Raw genomic sequence first — 19,161 nt, 5'->3', positions numbered from 1 at the left:
CGGAGTACGACTCAAACTCATCGTCACAGTTACAAGGTTAATTAGTTAGTACTACTGAGAGGAAACGTAGTCTTTACTTACTTGATATCCTCCGCAGTTTAGGTTGTCGTCCTGAGGATTAATAGTGGTGTTGTAGTTAAACCTCCATAAGCTAGATCTGTGCGGAGGTTCCACCAAGATTGCTCTCCCTTGCACACAAGCTCGCCATAACGAACAACACATTAATGTGAAAAACAATAATATCCTGAAGATATAAACAACAACCACCATTTTCCATGTCATAGACAAGTTGACGAGGAAAAGCCTAACACTGAGTATGCATCATCTGCAGACGTAGTATAATGGACTCACTGGATTTTGTGTTATACATCCCTATCGAAGTTACTTGAATCGGCAGTTTCTAACAAGACTTAAATACAATAAGCAAGAAAACATAGATTCCATTATATAATATTTTCTCGGGAAATTTGTTTAAACGCTGCTAAAACTTCGCGTCTTGAATCGCATCACTCACCACTCCACGAACACCAAAACGTATTAAAACACATCCTGGTAGGTATGACTGACTTTAAGGTTTCCGTGTCCTAAAAACACTGAATGTTCGTACGGCAATTCGAGTAGATGTGAATGAATTTGACAGCTCGACTTTTCTGAAATCATAAATCGTGACTGATTATTGTTTCTTGAGCAGTCACGCAATCATTTATTTCTTACCCCTTGTATGCTGATGGTTATAAAGGCAATTTGGAAGATTACAAGTGATAAAAATGGGCCATTAATCTCCGTGACACGTAAAAAGATGGCCTCTCGAAGGTGATTTGCTGAGCGCAGTCGTAAAGGATCATTAGGCAGCTTCTGAATATTTATTAGGCTCAACAAGTTTTTCACATGCGCTTCAGGAAATAAAATTATAGAATATCTTATGAGATAAAGACGTTGTCGTCATAGGAATTTAACCTATAGATCTTGCAGAGTATAGTGCGATGGCATTTTTCACCAACCCCTATCGGTAGATAATTGTTTTTCAGAGAGTGCTCTCTAATACACGTTCTAGCTTACTATGTTACATTGCCCAGCTATTTAAGGTTTGTAAAGAAGATCTTGATAAAAGTCATTCCTAACAACAATGTTATACACATTTTTAATGTTCTAAATCCGAATGTTCGGTTAAAATCAACACCTATGAGACATAAAGCCTTCCCAGTACTGTTATTTCCTAAATATATATTTCACTCCCCTCAAAGTGTTGAATCATGCTTATCGAGAAAATGAAATTCTCACAAATACTACTCCTCATTTCTCTTTGTTCTTGTTTAGTCATATTGTCAAAACTATTTTATGACATTAATTGCCAATCTCTTATATGTGAGTGTGTGTATTTGTGGGTACAATTGAAAGCAATATATATATATATACACACACACACACACACACACACACACACACACACACACACACACATATATATATATATATATATATATATATATATATATATATATATATATATATATATATATATATATATATATATATATATATATATATATATATATATATATATATATATATATATATATATATATATAAGGGCGGTGCGTACACGCAAGACGATCGGTGCTGTATCCCGCGGACCTTGATTCGATGTATGTTAATGTAATGATTGTAATGATGTGAAGCATACTCTTATACGATCCAGGGATATTACTTTTCGCCTGCCCCCCCACCCCCCGTCTCTATCTCTCTCTCTTATACCCGTACAGAAAAAAGATCGTTGACTTATGGTTCCCTTACGTGTCCTTAACCTTCAGGCAGGAGTGTGCCAATGGTTATGACACAATATCAAGTCCTGATATATAACTGAATAAAGTTTCATTCTCTAGGACTTTTTAAAAAATATATTTAAAAATAACTCCAAACGGCACAACATACACTTTCCAATGTAAAGAAAAAAGCCCAAATGAGAAAATGTCTCCTAAACAAAGGTTATATCGCATTCTAAAACGCAGATTCGATAATTCCCAAATTGCGAAATCGAAAGGGGGTGGGGGGGTCACGTGATTATATCACGTACGCCTAGCATGACCCTGACGAAAACCAATCGTTTTACTCTAGGAAATAAAATAAAGAAATTGTTTACATCTTAAACAACGTAGTCCCATCATGACTTCGACAACAACCAGTGATTTTAAATTTTAAAAAAGAAATTATTTAGATGGCTGCTACTAATTTTGAATCAAGGTCAGTATCTAGGTCAACATTTGGTGTTTATTACAATGAACAGTCAAGGTGAAACTATTTTCTGGAAAAAGTATGAGTTTCTAGCAAACATTATTTTGACATATAATGACATTTAAAAAAATTATAAAGATTTTAAAACTTACAAACAATTAAATGAGATACAATTAAATCAAATATATATATATATATATATATATATATATATATATATATATATATATATATATATATATATATATATATATTATAAATAATGTCATTTATAACAATAGACAGATGATTCCGACTATATATATATATATATATATATATATATATATATATATATATATATATATATATATATATATATAGAGAGAGAGAGAGAGAGAGAGAGAGAGAGAGAGAGAGAGAGAGAGGGAGAGAGAGAGATAGAGAGAGATATGCGGCGTGTGTGTGTAGAAATTATTACCTTTAATGTTATAACTTTAATGTTTTGTAATATATATATATATATATATATATATATATATATATATATATATATATATATATATATATATATATATATATATATGTACACACACATACATATATATACATATATATAGACATATATATACATATATATATATATATATATATATATATATATATATATATATATATATATATATATACATACATATATACATACATATGTATATAGATATATATATGAAAATTTGAGAAAAATCGAAATTCTCATTGTGCCATGTGAAGCCTGATTTTACTTGATTACACAAGTTCTGCTTTCAAAATGAAAGAGCTCTTATTGCCATTTTTAATAATAAATGGAAATTGCATATTTCTAGTTATATCAGCTGAAGGTATGTGACTCGCCAACATTCGTTTCTATACAAAGTTATGTCCCCTGTACTACTTGGACACCGTTTAAATTCCAGTGTTCTGCGTCATTCAGTCGGTCTTTTGTTGAGGTCGGATAGGGTAAAATAGTTTATAAAATGGAAATAATGTCATTTATAACAATAGACAGATGATTCCGACCCTATCGCTCTGTTTTATCGATGATAGTGTTATGATATGCCTATTAATATGACTTAAATCGATTTTTTAACATAAAAGTTGAGAGCATAGTAATTTGAACGCTTCGACTTGGCAGAATATTTGATACCAGCGTAGCCACGCATTAAAATATTTTATTTGTAATATAGAGCGGAGAAATACAATATTATTAGCGATATAGACAATATAAGGTATGGTTAAAAAATTTCGACATTTTCAGTTTCAAGTTTGCTAAAAATGGAAACGTTTATGACAAGGAGTGAGTGGAGGAACGTTGGTCCCAGCAAGGTCCTACGTCCAACATTGTTGCATTCTGTAATAGTTAAAAACTCTATGAAAGTCAAATTTAAGAATGTAATTTCATGACAAAGCAGTATAGTGTACTTGCCCAGTAACCCACTATATTAGCTCCAAAGCTGTCGGCGCATAACTATGAAACATGGGAAGTTGACAGTTTAAATTCCAGTTGTAATGTGTTCTGACTCATCCCAATCCTTTGGTGACTCGTTATGAAATTTCTTTGCTTGAATTAGGGAAATCAAAGCTGCAAGGGGGCGACTGAAAATTAGCATATCCATTGTTTTACCGAGTTACAATTTGGAAAAGAAATGAAAAAGTGAATTTTCTAAAGCCGTGATCCTTATGCTAGATTTTTTTAGCTTGAAGCTGGCTAAAGAATATTTACAAAGAGGTATTTATTGGAGCCAAGTTGAAGTGTGCATCAACTATAGACATTAGAAAAAAATTATTTTCGAAACTAAAATATTTGAAATAAAAGAGGTCGCAGGCTGTAAGTCATTCCTTTTATCCTCACTAATGGTATTCGTTCAAAATATGGAAAAGTAATGAGAATTTTGTATGCTTAATTGGTGCTGCGGAACATCGAATCCGTCCCGTTTCAACACGTTTCAAAGTTTTAAAGTCACTCTGTTTTTACTAGGCCGATTTTGAATTTTTCATTAAAGTAATAAAACCACATGTGGGAAGCCTATAACTTACCATCTCTTTACTAATTCAGTCTGTAGTTACCCTAACGCAGTGCTGTCCAACCTTTTTGACACCATGGATCACTGAAAAATGTTTTTTTGGATGCCGAGGGCCGCAGAAGAAAACTGAAACGCAATGACTATAAAGCTGCTTGAGCTCTGGCGGGCCATTTAAAATCAGCCCGTGGGCCGCGGGATGGACAGCACTGCCTTAACACAATATTAAATTTCTATAGACCCCAATATATTGTCATATTGTCACCCACAAATTTAAGTTACATAAAGCCATATATATATATATATATATATATATATATATATATATATATATATATATATATATATATATATATATATATATATATATATATATCCTCATAGCCTCGTTTCCTGTTAATAAACAATTTATTCATCTCGTTGTATATCAGTGATACAGCGTACATACTATACATACGATATATATATGTACCCCGCCTGCAAGCCCTCTAGCATGCCAAGGAATGCCGCCTGGTCTCAGTCCCTCAATGCGCTGGCCCTATTGCAGGACTTGTACGCGCCTGGCGAACTAGAGGGTCTGACCCGCAGCCCCACATAACCTTGTTTAGACGTGGTTATAGGTTCTGTCCTTGACTTCATCGGGTCCGAGCCATTATTTTCGTATCCGTTGGCTTTAGTCCGTAAGTCTATGTTCTTCTGGATGTAGGTTGCCTTCTACGGGCTCTTTTCAAATTCAGTAGCCTCAGAATCTTGGCGCATGTCATGGATAGTGTTGGAGCTGCAGGTTACAGTAGTGAAAAACGTATAGCTCCTTTATTAGTAGGTCCGGTACTAATTTGAGCATCCTGTGTAGCGACCTATCAAGTGGTAGAACGATAACACTCCTTTTGGATAATCATTGGCTGGGGGACAATAGCAAGTCCCTGTGATTAACACGCAGTTCCTCCGAATAGTCCAAGTCAACTTCTAGTTTGTAATCCTTAGTGAATCTTTGACTCTGTTATCTAAATCAATTTCTTTGGGGCTGGCCGAGCGAATGCCTCCCTGGCGTAGATTCTGCATATTTGCCTGGTTATAAAATCGTTGTTATACAGATAGACGTTTCAGATGGTGGGCTTGGAAGGATCGGATTTCGGGTACTACGTGTTGTTAACCTTCGCGTATCAATTGCTGCCTATAAAGGTGGCACCTTGTGCTCCTCACTTCAGAAAGAGGTGCTCGTACGGTTGCTGGTGTCATATCAATTCTCAGATGGGATAGTTTAGACGCCTCAATCCGATCTCATCCACCCATTTACTCGGACTAACGGACAAATGGTGGACATCGTGTACAGTATATGGAATCAGGCCACAATTAGTACTTCAAATTCGGTACCCACGAATGTAGTTCTAGTCTATTTTTAGAACATTTTTTCCTCTCTCATTTGGTCGTGATAAAAGAGTTTATTTATGCATTTTTGGTACTGTTTTAAAGGTAATTGTTTATTCTTGAGAATATGAGCTCAGGGTATGGTTGTCCGTGTGTATTTCTGCGACAGTGCACGGTGAATAAAAAGGCCTTGGTGATGATCCGAAAGTGAAATCTGTGTTCTGTTTACATGCTGCTCTGTTGACAGTCCGGCATCTAAAAAAAAAGCAGGTAAACTTTTGACAAGAACTCTACCGTGAAGTCATCTTTGAAGGTATTTTAGATTAACATACGATTTGTATTGATTGTCACACAGTGGAAAGGTTAGTACTGAGAAACAAATGTAGAGAACATATAGTAAAATTAATGGTGTTCTATGGCCGTATCGACGAGCGTTGGGGTGGTCTTTCTTATTAACACTGCTAGCCAGGTTGTCCATCAGGTAGGGCAGATATCGGCAGTCGTCTATAAGCTGGAACTGGCCCTGGGAAAAGTCTTATATTATTCCATGCAAGTGGATATAACACTGATATCTGTCGTTGAGATCGTTCTCATCACTGCCATCATCAAATGCCTGTCGCGGTTTTTATTATGTGGGAACATAACGGGGATTTTCTTTCTGTCCTGGGCTTATTCATGGCTGGATTATATACACCTGTTATGGGTGACTATGTGGTATCGGCCGGTGATGTGGCAGTTATAGCTCTTTCGGTAGCTGCTTCAAACACTCCATTATTGGTGCGCTTCATTATCAGTGGGCGAGAATAGGATAATTCCTCTTGGAATGTTTTTTGTCCAGTCTTTTTATCAGTTGGGCTCCCGTGTATTTTTCAAAGCTGAGATAAGAGTCAGTTCATGTCTTAGCGTTGAAAGAAAAACCTTGTGGGTAGATGTTGTTCTCAAATATCGAAAAATGTTATGATCGTGAAGAAATTAGGTTCTATATTACCCACCATTTATTTTAGTGGTAGTTAAAAAGTAAAGTTACCATTCTACTATACTTCTAAAGAGCTATCAATGTCCATTTATTCTTTGCGGAAGCTGACTGGCACCGGTACGGAATATCGAGGTTTCTTGGCTGTCTGTACCGGTACATTCTTTTGGCATTTGTAACAGTTCGAGATCATTATAGTACATCATCTATCGATCTTTTCCAGTAGAGTCTTTCTATTATTTTCTTCCCGATGAAATAATTGTAGGCGTGCAACTTATCCGATTTTCTATTTCCACAGCAGCTACAGTTCTTGAAATACGATAAGTAGTTAAGTGATGTCTGAAAGTATCCGTTCTATCGTGCAAATCCGTTGACAACAGTCTGAAACCATTTGGCACATCCGGGATAAATTTGACAAATTTTGCACATCTGAGTTAAAAAATAAATTGTCCATTTATCTATGTTTTCTTCTCGAGACCAATCCCTTTTCTATAAGTATGATAATCTCTCAATTAATTGATGCAAATCATGTTTGGATCTACTAAACCCACTCATCATTTAATACCTCAACACCGGTAACTGAAAACGCATGATGTGATCGGAATCACGTTAGCTCCATGCTATATTTTTCTCTTAATAGAAGTTATTGTCGCTAAATTATATCTGTAGAGAGAAAAAACGGTATGCAGTTTTCTCTGTCAATGAATGGCCGACAAACAACTGTCGTCGTTTTCGAATGTCCTTCCACAGCTCACGAGAGTCTACGTTCTACGTCCGTAATTATCAACTGATGCTGGTCATAGGTCTTATATGTGCAAATAATTATATCTGAGCGTATATTTTTTTAATGTGAATAGAAAATGTTCGCACAAATAACACTAATGATATATTTTAATTATATTTAATGATGATGATGATTATGGTCTAATACCTTTGGTGAAAATATAGAAAATCACTATAACCCATAATCATTACTAAGAACAAAAATAAGCATACTACTACTACTACTACTACTACTACTACTAATAATAATGTTAATAATAATAATCATAATAATAATACTTTTTTACAAATAAATAAATAACGTGAACCCAATCTTAAGGGACTACCTAAGCCCCTCCCATGTGGTCTATGAAGACAGGTGTCTCTTTATAGAGATTAAGACGTAATGTTTTGGAATGGAATTTGGTGGACTCTTAAAACAGGTTGTCTCTTTCAAGGGGTCATCATTGGTGTATGTTTGACTGTAAATAAATAAATGAATAAATACTCACGTTTTGTTGCCACCAAGATGGCCTCCGTTCTGGTGACAACGCGACTATTTAAAATGGTTTTTCCTGAGACGCAGTTTACTAGTCAATGAATTGTGGATAAGACTGTTGTACTTGAAACAGACAGTTTTACACACTCCTATATAATTCCTTTGGCAAATTAAAGATTTGTTAAGGATCTATCCTATTTAGGATGTAATTTCTTATTTCAACAACTTCTTTGTCATCCATCTTCCTCTAAGATCATCCATGATATACGAAAGTTACTAGAAGCGCATAAATTTTGCCAACATCGACTACGAATATTTTCATTGTCCTAAAATAATACTTTGATCTCGATCGAAGAAAACCGTTTGGCAAACGCGTATCTAAATGCAACCTGTCATTACAAAATTAAAGATCGCTGACGTATTGCAGGTATAACCGAATAGTCAGAACTTCATGTGCTACAATAAGCTGTAAACCTCATTTCGACCAATTTAAATTTGTGTTAGCTGATTTTATATGCGACGTCGATAGGTACCATGCTGTAAAATATATACACGCTACGGGGACAATATATCGTCTATAAAAACAGGATATCAACCATAATAGAGCATATGTATTAAGAAATGGTAGGATATTTAGAAAAAAATTAAACCGTATTAAATAAATTGACTTGTTCGCTTCTAGAAACTTCTTCCGGCTAGAGGACGATCTCGCGTCTAAAATACTTCAGCTGGCCCTAACCAAAACTCAGTTCCCACAGGCAACGGACCAGCAGCAAAATCAACCCTTAAATAACAAGATTTTAGCTCGAGACGTTGACCAATTTGACCCTTCTGGGCGAAAGGGATCAAAAGGAGTCAGCTAAACTTTAAGCTCTCATATGAATTGTCTAACCGGTTTAGAGCCACAGTCTGTATTTCATAGTTATAATCTTGAAAGCAATACAAATTCGATGGTCCTCCTCTCTGGGCGTTAGTCAAAAGATATGTACCTACAATGATGACGTGTCGGACCTTAACTCTCCGTGATCATTAAGTGTATGTGCATACACACACACATATATATAGTTATATGGTAAAGATTTAAATTGTATCCCAGCTGGAATCCATTAGCAACATGTCCCAATCCCATGACCCTAAGCCATGACAATGGGGCTGTTTTGGAATGAATTTAATCTATTCATGCCGGTTAAGTGTATCTATTGTCAATTATGTTAAGTAACTACAATTTATAAGAAAATTCATTGATCAAGTAAGCAACAAACACAGGCTGTGAGTCACAAGCTATTTTTTCTTTCTGAATTATTCAATGTATATTCTTTATAGTTTTCTCGGTATCAAGTAATTTTGCGTTCAAATTAGCACAAAATCCCCAACAAAAAACCCCAACAACAACAGCAAAAGCAAACAAAAACAGTTTTTGAAGTTGAACCTTGATTTAGACAAGTTTTCAAAATGGTCGAAATTCAATCTTACATCGAGACTGATTACAATGCTGATCTTAGTCTCTTCCAGTGACCTTCCATTTTGCCATTTAGAGCTCAGCTGTAAACTTTCTGGCAGAGTAGTAAACATTACATGCTTATTTCCGCATCTTTAAAAGCTGTTAAAACCAAGTTGTAAAAGAGAATCTGAAGAATCCGAAAAATAATTCAATGCCAATCTGATTAAAATCAGATCTCCGCTGCCCTACGTGAAGATCTGACGAAGACAGCTTAAGGATCATATTCTGGTGACATCTGAATTAGCCAGTGGAAATGAAGCTTTCAAAAATCTGAAAGTCAATCAGATCATTCGGTACGCATTCATACTTTTCATCCACACTTGTCAGTCTCGAAATGCAAAGATACGGGACTTCATCTGATTGGTCGATAGAATTAACAATTATGGTAATGACCTACATTGCCAAAACGTGACCCCTAGGCGATTGCTTTAAGATCTTCATGTATAACAGTGGAGATATGATTTTAAATTTTAATCAGATTGAATTAAATGCTCTAAATCATATATTTTTAAAAACACTAATAGATGCTTATGAATGAATGCTGTTAAAATATAAAAGACACCGAAAAATCTAAATAGACGCCGCTAAAAACCAATAATTGTTGATAAAAATCAATAGATGCCGATAAATCTGTTTGATGCTGACAACTACATCTCAGACACTAGGTGAGAGTTTCCAGTATCATCTTGATTGAAGTTACTAAGAAACAAGTATTTATAATGTTTCTTAGAATTTATGCAGACGTTTTTACTTTATTTGGGGTTTACATGGTGATGAATACGAAATCTGACCCGTACTTAATACGTCTAGCCCTAAGCAAGACATAGCTCATTTATGACTTCAGAATGTAATACTTCAAAGCTTGTGCACATTCTTCGTTAGACTGCCGTCCATATGTGTGTGGGAACTCTTCTAGACACGCTTACAAAACGTTTACAATTGCAACAAAAGAAGCAGTACTTATTAATGTTTGAGAATCTTTTGCCTTTTGATAAACCATTCCATACAATGAAAAGTCATTTTAGTACATTAGGCTCTAATTCACAATGCAGATTTATATAATTAGCTATCTAATGCGGTCGGTTGAAATCGTATATATTGGATATATCGAACTTACTGACATATAGACATAAATGTCGTGTAAAATTTCTTCGGGCAGTGTCTGGAGCAGTTTACTTTGCGCCGTAAATTTTTTAAAAGTTTCGACGACTTGAAAATTGAGTGTTTTTTTACCAGAATTTAAAAAATAACATTTTGTTGCTTCTTATATTTGGGTTTACACACACACACACACACACACACGCATATATATATATATATATATATATATATATATATATATATATATATATATATATATATATATATATATATATATATATATATATATATATATATATATATATATATATATATATATATATATATATATATATATATATATATATATATATATATATATATTTCTTTCTGTTTAATTGTTTGTCAGTTTTAATTTTTTCATATTTTTCGTTACATGATATTGTAATGTAAATTTATTCTCTAGAGATGATACTTTTCCAGAAAATAGTTTGACCATGACGGTTTGTTTCATAAACACCAGGTGTTGATATAAACCCTGACCTTGTTTCAAAATTTGTAGCAACCATCGTAAACAAGTTCTATTTTATTTTAAAATGACTGGCTGTTGTCGAGGTCATGATGGGATTTCGGGTTTAATATGTAAACAATTTTTTAAAATTTTTATTTCGCAGAGTAAAAGTATTGGTTTTCGTCTGGGTGTACGTGACCTATATCAGGTACTTGCTTTCTATAAGCTTCCAGGCGATGACCACTCGACCCCTTGTTTACGTTTAGAATACGATTTAACCCATGTTTTGGAGAATTAATCTTGGATTCAAAAGGATTAATTCTGTTATTTTTCTGGGAATACGTATGCTCATGTAATATTGTGGAACAAGAACAGTTTTTTTGGTATAACAAAGGTATTCAGCTATCAAACACCGGAGTGATAATTCTTGTTTCTACAAGGAACCGTAGACTTCAACATTACAGATTCAACATACGTCATCGTCTTCCATCTTGGATTCTTCGTCGGGATTCGAACGTGAAATCAGAAGAACACACACACACACACACACACACACACACACATATATATATATATATAGAGAGAGAGAGAGAGAGAGAGAGATCTTGTTTCAATTGCGTTACCTTTATTATTATCATTATTATTATTATTATAGCTTGGGAACAATGTGGAAGCCTTGTTATGTTGACCTAACTAACTGCACGACGGAGACTTTACATAAACAAATTGGTCGGGAAATAAGTCGCAAACTATTCCTGAGGCGTCAGAGTCTAATTACACAGAAGCAGATACCTGCTGTTCAGATGTTATAGTGGGGAGTGTGTAGACATATATCGTGATTATTAATGTTGCGGTGTATGTTGCTGCAGTCGCTAATGTTTTCTTTTTAGATGTTATAGAAGTTCGTTTTCTTTACAGCGATATGAAACATAAAAAAAATCAAGCTAATAATGACTCGGATAGGACTAAAACTTAAAGAACAAAAATAGTTAAAAACAATAGCAACTTCTCGAGAACCTTCCAGTCATAATACTACATAGATAAATGCACGTGCAAGCTTTGCGAATGGAGGGATCTGCTGGAAAACAATAGGAGTAGTTGTTAAAGGTTTAACTAAATAAAAAATGATCGTACCTGTTGCTGTCTTCAAGAGGTCTTAAAGCTTCACTTTCAGTCTTCGTGGTATATTTATTCAGCGAGACTTGCCAGTCTTTGTGGTCTATTTGTTCAGCGACACTTGCCAGTCTTCGTGGTATATTTATTCAGCGAGACTTGCCAGTCTTTGTGGTATATTTATTCAGATATTAGCTCTTTACAGTTCCAATAATTATATGCTTTTATGCGTATTGTTTGGTGTACCGTTTGATCCTTCTTTGAGGTATTTCATTTGTTGACTTCTCGACCTGATCAGGTGGCTTCCAAGTTTTAGCTGCTTCTGGAAAGTGTTTGGATGAAATCATTTGAAGCAGTAGCAAAATCTTACATCCTTGGGAAATTAGAATCATTCACTAACTGGAGCAACACTGAATAAAAATATATTTTCATGTTGTCTCATCTGTATTTCAGAAAATAATTTATCGTGTATATTTGACCTAGCATCAAATTGCATTAAGGAGATATGCATTTGTGTTTCGTACTCAGATTCAACAATTGATATCTATCTGGGTACACACAACTTTCTTTACATTCTGCATTCATCAAGTTTGTGCCAGCTTGACGATACATATATTTATTCACAAGATAATTTCAACTTCCTACACGCAATGTGAATCATACAACACAAAGGAAAAAGAAAGCCAACACATTCACTTTTAACACAGATAAATGTTTTATACTAGAATTTCTGCAATATTTGTCGCCGCCGCTAACAATGTTACCGTTTCAAGTGAATGAAAGTCACCTTGAAGACATACATTATTTCAAACAACTGTTTCCATGTAATTAGTGTACATTATTAATGCTTTGTGGCAGATTTATGATAAATTAATTAGCTAAAAACGAGACAGTTACAGCTTACTTTTCAGACCTAAATAATTAGAATGCCAAAGAATGTCCTTCTTTTCCTTATACCGCTAGATGTCTGTGGAATTTAACAAATGCACGTGAAGATCAATCACCTGACAGTTCACTAAGAGTTGTAACGTTGTTAGCAGCAATTACAAGAAACGAAGTTAAAGAATAAGAGAAACAGCAAGAAAAATACAACCCAAGAAGGGGAAAAAGAAGGAAACAAAGACAAATGACGGGGAAACCAAATTATAGATTTAGAACTAGCCAGAGATAAAGATAGAGATAGAAGAAGAAGAAGGGAAAAAGAAGGAAACAAAGAGAGGAAGAACTAATAATGGAAGCCTATTTTATGCAAGGTGCCGAATGTCTGGAAGATCCAATTGATTTAGATTGTTAAAAAAAAACAAACAAACAAAAGAACCAACAAAACAAACAAACAAACAAACAAACAATCAAACAACAACAACACATTATACCTTAATAAAAAGATAGAACATACAAAAACTATCGCAGACACAAATTATAACAGTAGGGCAGGAGGGTCTCTCTAACATGGTCTGGAAAGATCAAACGAGAGCTCCCCTCCAAAAAAGAAAAAGAAAAAAGAAAAAACACAACCGATTGAGATAAAAATGTTATAGAAGAACATCTAGTAAAAGCGGATAAAAAAGCTGTCAACAGAGGAGGCGTATGAATTAAAGCATTTGAATGAAAAGGGTATACCGTATCTACCAAAATATTGATGATAGAAGAAAACTTGAATTCGTTAACTGTTTTGGACGAGATGCAAGATAGTAAATTTATGGAGGAGTTAAATGAGTTTAAAATTAAGTGATTAGTGGGGAAAAAAGCATTATTTTGAGAACGGAACAGAGTTTAAAATTCATGCAACGGTGAACATATATTAACATGATTTTTAGTCTACCTTAGTAACTGTTGAGCCGAAACATAATACATACAAAACTAAACAGAAGAACTAAGCGAAGAACCAGTCAAGCTTAAAGTAACAGATTCACCTTTTCCTTAACAATATACTATTCTGCATTCGATGACGCTTTTATCGTGTCAAACAATATGTTAATAAAGAATTTCATAGATTTTAAAATCTGGCGCCCTCACAAACTAATTTCCGATGAGAATGAAGCTAATTGAACGTTTCAGAATAGAAACTCACGCGTGACTGGCTTCCACTGCGCGAGAACACTTTATTTCATTACTACTGTCCTGAACAAACGTTGTAATGAGGCTTGTCATTGAATGGGACTGATCTGTTGATACACGAAGAGTGGTTTGGGAAGGATTGGATTAGGAATCCATCATATTTATTGAAGGGACACCCTTCAGCTATCCAATAAGAAGACAGTGTTGGTTTAACAATTCTTGTATTTTTTACCGGACGGTAAAACACGCAATATTACAGCATAATGTTATATTACAGTTTGAGCAGATTCTAAAGAAGATTTATAACGCTTAACTCCTTTCTAGGTCGCCTTTATTCAGTGTGCAAGTGATTGAGATTTAAGTTATCATATTTAAAGAGACGTCAACTCACAATTACATTAGTGGTAGGTAATATCAATTAATTACAAAGCGAGTTTGAGTTTTAAAATATATTTTCTTTCTCATTTATTACACACAATGGAATACACATACACGATATTATTTTTATATACGGCTTTTGGAGCCGTCTGTATCTCCAAAAATAAGATTATTATATTTTACACACACACACACACACACACACACACACACACACACACACACACACACATATATATATATATATATATATATATATATATATATATATATATATATATATATATATATATATATATATATATATATATATATATATATATTATAATGGATATTATTGCGTTGATATCTGTTCTTAACGCATTTCACCGATGTCGTGTGACTTACAGTAAGACAACTAGATGTTAAACTAGTCTCAAGAGGTTTCCTTCAGTGCATTCATCTGAGTACAAACAATACTTGTTGAACGATAAGACATTATGTTCGATCGATCGATCGATCGATCGAGAGATTTGGATGTTTAACGTAGCTTTAACGATTTTTCAGTCATTTCCTTACGTTATCTGCAGTGTGGCAGCTTATAGTGATGTCTAAGACTTGGCAATCATTCCAAAGACATATAGCTTGATGTCCCACCCGGTCACATTATCCTGACACCAGGCCGACCAGACCTAAGACCGCTTAATGTTGAGCGCCTAGTGAGGCAGGTGTTAGTACCATTTTTTTAAAATAGGTCTTTGATATGACTCGACCAGGGTTAGAACCCGCAACCTCCCGCATCCGAGGCAGACGCTCTAACCACTAGGCAATCGGAGCGGTCGTACAAAGAGAGAGTGACATCTTGAATAAATAGATAAAAACGTTTCATACTCATTTCAATTACACGCAAGATATGGATACGGTAATACAGCAATACACGACAATAGTACGTATAATTAATTACTATAATTACTGGGTCACGTATACGGCAAAGTGTATTTTGAAAGCATGTTTTATTAGCCAACGATTTTTTCGCGAGGAAAAGAAAAAGAAATACACGAAAACAAAATTTGTCCAGGAGGTATGTAATCTGTGAAGGTTTTTTTTTAAAAGCCTAGAATGGTTGGCTTCATTACTCAACTGTAAGGGAAAACTAGGTTTGAAGGGTCTTTAATCTTTAGACTTCAAAGAAAGATTAACTCTTTGATATCTACTTGTATTTTTGCGAGATATTCGAGATGTATAAACTGATCTTAACAATTATGGGAATTTGTTACAGTCTGGTAAATTACAATGACCTTTGGCTGGACACAGTTCGCATACAATTATATATTAGAAGTAACTCTATTTAAAAAAAATGCGATCACATTTTTAATTTGCTATTTCATATAATTAGAAAGAAACTCCTTGTGTTATGTGCAGGTAAAATCCATCCCCTCGTGCTAGTCTAAGTACATATAGGTGGGCATCGTTGATAACGTGGATGTGGAACGCATTAGTTGCCTCTTATTAGTGTTACAACCCTATCGTCTTAAACTAATTAACGGAAAAGAGCTAAAACCAACAAGTTTTGCAAAATTCATTACATAATTTATTTCCTTAGGATACAAAGCGAAAATTTAAAATGGACTTACAGCATACACAAATAGTACTAAAAAGTATGTCATAAGTCCAAATGCTAGAATTTAAAATTCAATTCCAGCGGTAGTGAAGTCTGGAATGATTTATTCAGCCAGTAGCCTGGTTTGTGCTGATGTCCTAGTAGTCTTTAGACGTATCACAGCAATATAACACAAAATGTCCTTGTCTGAATTCACTTTAATTCCAAAAATAATGTTCCATTCCAAGAATATTATTGAGCACAATGTAATTCCAGTGAATAATAATTCGAATAAATAAATCCACCCAAATGGAAAATAGAACAAAACAATGAAACATATTCTACTTCAAGATGTTAAGGCAAGAATTAGATAGATAGATAGATAGATAGATAGATAGATAGATAGATAGATAGATAGATAGTTAGAGAGAGAGAGAGAGAGAGAGAGAGAGATAAGTCTTTGTGTTTTTGCTAGCTTCATGCCGGATATATAATGTGGCTAATGTCATACAGGTAACCACCAGGATATATCAAATTAACTATCCAAGTAAACAATGCTAGTTTGTGGACAATTACTCCTATTAGTACCCAATGCCAGTAGTATAACACTTAAATGGTGAAGACCACATCTTCGCCCAAATTTAAGTGTGTTTGCATGTGTATGTATGTGTGTGTCTGCGTGTATGTGTGAGTTGGAATTTAACGTAGTTTTAACAATTTTTCAGTGATATTGCCACCTTATCTCAAGTGTGGCAGTTCATAGTGAAGTCTAGCACTTGAGCATCATACAGCAGGCATGTAGCATCATGCCCCACCCACTCTTATTATCCTGACACCAGGCTGACCAGTCTTTACACTAACCTGTTTATGCTATGCTAAGCGCCTAGGGAGGCAGCTGATGGTACCATTTTTATAAGTATAAGTATAAATTCAGATCCTCGGTATCGCGATTGTGGAAGGCGTTAATTACCTTTTATTAGAAAGTAGGTCTTGAGTCTGGACATGTTCAAGTACAAAATACAAATGTATATAACATCATCATTTAGAAAAGCCAACAAATAACACAAATAAAATATACATAATATTGGAAGATCGGTCACTGAGGTCTTCTACGTATCGTGTGACACAATACATTTATTCTATGTTGCGTTTATTTAGAACTCGCCTGAAAATATATACTAAGCAAGTTTGCAGTCGTTATTAAATTATAAATACAAATGAGCGCGTGCACACACACACACACAGAGAGAGACACACACACACACACACACACACACACACACACACACATACATATATATATATATATATATATATATATATATATATATATATATATATATATATATATATATATATATATATATATATATATATATATATATATATATATATATATATATATATATATATATATATATATATATATATATATATATATATATATATATATATATATATATATTGAATGATTGTTTGAAAGACATACACGTCTTTGAGGGGTTTATTTTGATTCCACTTACACTCTAAATTCTTAACAAAATACAAAATGTGATGCATGAAAAAAAAAGATAATTTTTGCCAGAAATAGTTTGTTTTTACTGTCATATAGGTAACCACCTGGATATATCAAAGTAACCATTCATGTAAACAACACTAGTTTGTGGACAATTGCTTCAATTAGTACCCAAGTCAGAAGAATAGCACTATAACACTTACCTCACAAGGTCTGGGATGGGCCCTCTTTTATTTGCTTTCTTCCTTCATTATAACATAAGCTATATTTCACAACAATGCAACCGTCTTTTTAATGAAGTTATTCTAATGAATTTATTACATTAAATACACCCTGGAAAATGGTTTTTTTTTTTTTTTTTTTTAATGCATTATATTAACTATGGCCATATTGAATTCCTGTCAAGGATAAACCATTTTAATAAGTTCATTGAAGTATGAGCCAAAGAAACACTGTTTGAACTGTGTGCTGATAATACTAAATCATCAACAGCGTTTTTGTTTCGGTTCATACTTCTGTGAACATAAAACAGCGAACTGAAGCAATGACGAACTTTTTCTGAAAAACTGCACTTAAAATATTCTCGACAAATGATAAATGAAATGGATGCATCCAATTTAGGGTTATGCATTTTAATCAACATCACATTTGGAAATCTGACCTGTCTCTTCCCAAAGTTTATTTTTTAACCTCTTTGTTGCATCTGAATCAACCTATGTTATATTCCTCCTACAAACACGCTTTCCGATAGTATTAATCCCAAAACCTGTGTTAAATTGAGCTGATTCTCCACCCATCCCCAACCCCAAGAATTATACGACAGTCAAGGACAATTCTACTGTTTCCCTGGGTGAGTATTCTAAAATCATAATGATTAAAATCTACAAGTTCTTTATTTAGATTGGAATTACAACTGAAGAGAACGTTACCATCTTTAAGCCTTTTTTCAGGCCCCAATCTCATTACAAAACATATAAATACAAGCCTCAATCGAAAAATCAGGTATTCAGGACCCCACCCTCCCCATATAATGGACACATATTGGCTCTATATAACAACGTAAAAGTGTACATGTCAGAACGCAACTTGGAAGAACATACGTGTGAGACCGCGACTGAGTCCCTCGCTCTCCCTCTCTCAACTATATTCTTTATTGATCGAACTTTCAGTTTTATATTCCAGAGCCTTATAGAGTCGATTTTTTTTCTACATTCTCAGCATTATGTATTATTCTCCCTAACCATTATATGATCCCAGTGCATTCGTTGTTGATATAAACCAACATTAAGTCAACATAAGCCGCACGTATTTTTCATATATGCCACTAGCGTGGTGCCAGTAGACGGAACCAAATTATAATATTTCTTTTTACAGGTATGCACAAAATGAAATAAGCTTGCTGTAAATCTTAATGGAGAACGAAACATTAATTAGACAGTTGCTTACAATGTCACACCGTTATGTTTGCTAGGAGATCCACGTTATAAATTATTTGTAGTCATGACGCAATACCTACGAAGAGACTACAGTTTTATACAATGTCATGGATGCATAA

General features: G+C 34.2%; 1 protein-coding gene across 1 annotated transcript in view; it reads right to left on the bottom strand.

Moving 5' to 3' along the window:
- LOC149794096 (uncharacterized) overlaps window positions 1-805 on the bottom strand; it is a 40,463-nt gene extending 39,658 nt beyond the window's left edge. The window contains exon 1 of the mRNA XM_089968060.1: window positions 82-805. Within this exon, the coding sequence (XP_089824186.1) occupies window positions 82-282 (201 nt within the window). The 5' untranslated portion in view covers window positions 283-805. The remainder of the gene's footprint in view (window positions 1-81) is intronic.
- Between the last annotated feature and the right edge of the window lie 18,356 nt (window positions 806-19,161).

Source organism: Sinohyriopsis cumingii, chromosome 8, assembly GCF_028554795.1.
Source record: "Sinohyriopsis cumingii isolate HCF-2022 chromosome 8, ASM2855479v2, whole genome shotgun sequence".
Lineage (NCBI taxonomy): Eukaryota > Metazoa > Mollusca > Bivalvia > Unionida > Unionidae > Sinohyriopsis > Sinohyriopsis cumingii.
This window is presented reverse-complemented; position numbering and strand designations above follow the sequence as displayed.